At 39.7% G+C, this 4,399-nt stretch overlaps 1 protein-coding gene across 1 annotated transcript; it reads left to right on the forward strand.

Annotated features, from left to right (window-relative positions):
• Positions 1–1,910: 1,910 nt before the first annotated feature.
• On the forward strand, positions 1,911–2,698 carry LOC131437662 (endocuticle structural glycoprotein SgAbd-2-like). The gene is made up of 2 exons (XM_058607154.1): positions 1,911–2,000; positions 2,171–2,698. The coding sequence occupies exons 1-2, from the start codon at positions 1,992–1,994 to the stop codon at positions 2,579–2,581; spliced, it is 420 nt and encodes a 139-aa protein (XP_058463137.1). The 5' UTR covers positions 1,911–1,991; the 3' UTR covers positions 2,582–2,698.
• Positions 2,699–4,399: the final 1,701 nt, after the last annotated feature.

The raw sequence follows: 4,399 nt of genomic DNA on the forward strand, positions 1-4,399 counted from the left end.
CAGTTTCAGCGATTACCACAGTCACTGGGGGCTAAATCTGGAGAATACGGTGGATGAGGGAGCAATTCGAAGCCCAATTCGTTCAATTTTAGCATGGTTTTCATCGACTTGTGACACGGTGCATTGTCTTGATGAAACAAAACTTTTTTCTTCTTCAAATGAGGCCGTTTTTTTTTAAATTTCGTCCTTCAAACGCTCTAATAACGCTATATAATAGTCACTGTTGATGGTTTTTCCCTTTTCAAGGTAGTTGATGAAAATTATACCATGCGAATCCCAAAATACAGACGCCATAACCTTACCGGCCGATTGTTGAGTCTTTCCACGCTTTGGGTTCGGTTCATCGCGTGCAGTCCACTCAGCTGACTGTCGATTGGACTCCGGAGTGAAGTGATGGAGCCATGTTTCGTCCATTGTTATATATTGACGAAAAAAATCGGTTTTATTTCGATATAACAGCTCCAAACACTGCTCAGAATCATCAATTCGTTGTTGTTTTTGATCGATTGTGAGCCCACGCGGCACCCATTTTGCACAAAGCTTTCTCATATCCAAATATTCGTGAATAATATGTCCAACACGTTCCTTTGATATCTTTAGGGTGTCAGCTATCTCGATCAACTTCACTTTACGGTCATTGAAAATTATTTTGTGGATTTTTTCCCCTTTTTATCGGTAACAGTCTCTTTTGGACGTCCACTGCGTTCATCGTCTTCGGTGCTCATATGACCAGTACGAAATTTTGCAAACCACTTACGAATTGTTGCTTCGCCCGGTGCAGAGTCTGGATAACACTCATCAAGCCATTTTTTGGTATCGGCGGCACTTTTTTCATCAAAAAGTAGTGTTTCATCAACACACGAAATTCCTTTTTTTCCATTTTTTTCACAATAACAAAAGTAGCTTCACTCAAAATGCAATATCTCACAAACTAATAATCAGACAGCTGTCAAATTTATACACGTATTTTTCGAAGGTTGGTACTAACTGAAAATGGTATGGATTTAATTCTAGTGGCGCCCTCTCATAGAAACGATACAAACTTTTCAGCCGATCTGTTATCTGTTATCTGTGCCTTACTTATCAGAACACGCCGGTGAAGCTCTTCACAGTTTCAATATGAATCATCGAACAGCTCAACTCAACCCAATTTCACATTTACTGTCATTGATAAGAGACGATTTTGATTAGCATGATTTTAAATATCGATAAACGTAAGAAATGTTTTAAAATACATCTTCGGTAAATTTTTGATATTTCTACTTTCAATTTGCTAGCTATAGAAGAAAACGATGCACATTAATAGACAAGCTAGGTCATTGTTCATTGTACACCATTCGGTTATTTAACATTACTGATCGTCATCCACTCGGTTTGCAGTATTACAATTTTTTTTCGAAATATGTGTATAACTTGCGACAGCAATAATCGATACTGAATTAGAGAAAAAAAACCAAACGATTGAACACTCTCGGAAAAAAATGACTGTGACGAATGAGGCATCGCATCAGCATAACAATTCAGTGAAATGTTCTCACAGTAATGAAATTACGTTCACGACCAATTGCGGCCACTGGTTCAATAAAGCGTTGGACAGCAAAAACACACACGAATCAGGTACCCATATGGAAAGCCAAGCCCCCAGCCAGCACCCACACTCATATGGTTATAACTCGATCACTTATTAATCGATCATTACTGCTAATTGCATTGATAGAGGCGCTGCATCGGTGTCGTTGCCATCAGCATCGAATCTTGGTAATCCGATTTCGAACTTATCTCCCGCCAAAGTAAACCGCCTCGCCGGTCAGGACGGCTCCGGAGTAGGGGAGTCGCTCATCAAAGTTCAAATCTTCGTCGCGAATCGTTTGGTTTGGCACCCTGCTATAAATATCCATAGCAGTACATCGGTTTGATATCAGTGTGCATCCAGCAAGCAAATTTGTAGCGTGTAATCAACTGCTTTGAAAGTTACCAAAAAAAAAGCAACAATGAAACTGGTGAGTTGTGACGACATTTTGGTGGACGAATAGAATCTTGGTCAGTGCAATTTTGGTGCAATCAGTGATCAGATCTTGTGTTGAAAATATGAATGGGAGAAGCTATTTCGTTTCACCTTGTGACGATGCCAGAGTGAGTTATAAAACCATTTCTATTTTTTCTCCGGTAGTTCATCGCTTTGTCCGCTGTGTTGGCCGTTGCCGTTGCCGTCGGAGATTACCATGTAGAGCACAAGCACATTCCAATTGTACACAGCGAGCTGCTGCAAAGCAGTGACGGCCAGTTCAAGTACGGTTATGAGTCGGCTAATGGAATCGTCGTTCAGGAGGAAGGTCATGTGAAGAACTCGGGCACCAAGGATCACGAATCTAACGTTGCTCACGGTTCATACTCGTACGTTGATCCGCATGGTGTTCCCGTGTCCGTCAGCTACGTTGCTGATGAGAACGGATTCCAAGCTCATGGATCGCACATTCCCACTCCACCACCGCTACCGAAGGAACTGGTTGACGCATACGCCAAGGTCGGCAGCCATCCGGAGGCCCATCATGAGGAGCCGGAAGTGTACAAAGGCCACTAAGTAGATCCTGCTAGCTGGATTATTATCCTCCATGAGAATGCCAAATTGTGATACTTTCTATTCCTTATTGTGGGATAGTGCCTAGTGAAATTAGTTGCTGTATTGTAGCGTGAATAGCAACGAATATATATATTTTTGAATTCTAATTTCCATTGATTTGTTTACTTTTCGAACATATGATACATACTTTCCCTCTCAAATCCACTATAAACAACTCTTGTACTTGTAGCCATAACAAATTTGGTATGAGGAATTTTCCCCCGTTCGATAACTGTTTGCTGATTGACTATCATCTTTCTCTTCCTGCTAGTGAACGGGTTAGTGCTTCAAGTTACTGATGCACCAATTTAGGAATCTTAGGTTTACCCGACAACCCTCGGTATGAGTTATATTCCTACTTAAACATTCAATGTCAATGAAGCCAACAGTTGGCATTTGGTAATGCAGGGGTGCGAGCACACATTTCTAATTTGTCTTCGATAAAATTAGTGTAATACTAGCTCGAATTAAATTGTAAGTGAAGGCTTGCAGTTCTACTTCAACCGTCAAGAAGGTGTAAATATTGGACTCTACGGCCCTTATTACCGTTCTCACTTCCACTTTCACATTCACTTCACTTACATGTCACTTCACTTGATTTTACCTATTACCATTATCACGTATAGTGAAGTGATCACGGTGGTGGAAAAAACTATTTTTTTCACTAAAATGTTGGTGGCGTGATGTTCATAATGCCATCAAGTTCATCCAAGTAATTACTTTTATCTCTGAATTACTTTTCTATCTTGCTTTCCACCGTGAAGTGATACCCATAATAAGGGTCACAGTCATTTCACTTGGTTTTCACCGTGTAGTGACACCGGTAATAAGGGCCTACTTGTATAACATAATTTTTCAACTGTGCCTAAATTGTCTTGACTTCAATGGAACCAAAAAACTAAACCGGTTGCAATATCGAAGGACCCTTGCAGAAGCTTATTGTATATATTTTTGTGATCACTCATTGGCAATACTTCCTAGAAATACATCAATTCAAATAAATTATTTTCAGGCGACTGAAGCCAAACTACATAAACGGAGACGGGAACATAACATAAATATCGATATGAATGCTAATGGCATAGCAGCATAGCATAATCCTAGCGCAACCCATATTTAAAAATGTCTGAGCTGAGCGGGGAATCATGGAGAACTTTTAGAGTGTGATTTCAAATCGAGCGTGCCTGGTTGGGAAACAATACCGAATACATTAAGCATTCGGTAAAAGTGAATGAGAATTTGATTGCTTGAATATTTTGTTTTGACTGTAACACGTAAAAATGTGCAAAATTTGCGAACGAAGTCTTCTCAAATCGACCGCGTTACTGTTTAGATCTGAAAACAATAAATGAGTGTGACAATGACACGATGCATCGAAACCGCCTCTGTCGCACTACGATGGAGGAAGAAGGTAGGTGGTTGGCTTTCCCAATCTTCCGATGCGAATTGTATTGCAAATGTGTGGGCCATATCGTGGAGAGCGAATTTGCAGTAAAACCCATCATAAGGTGGTAGGCGTCTTGTGGAAAACCTCTAAATTTAGTTGCTAAAGTTGACTAGATTTTCAACTTTTATGTAAATTTTATAATTTCAATTTATGCTAATATAATATTTTTATTTGCAGTTAGGTTCTCTGGTTCTTGCAGTATATTATCTCACTTTCCAGTAATCCAGAGTAACAAATATATAAAATGTATATATTCTCTTTTAAACATTAATTATAGGTATTCTCATTCCGACCGGTGGTCCCATCTCAAGCACCAAATGATTCTCAGATCT

Source organism: Malaya genurostris, chromosome 3, assembly GCF_030247185.1.
Source record: "Malaya genurostris strain Urasoe2022 chromosome 3, Malgen_1.1, whole genome shotgun sequence".
Lineage (NCBI taxonomy): Eukaryota > Metazoa > Arthropoda > Insecta > Diptera > Culicidae > Malaya > Malaya genurostris.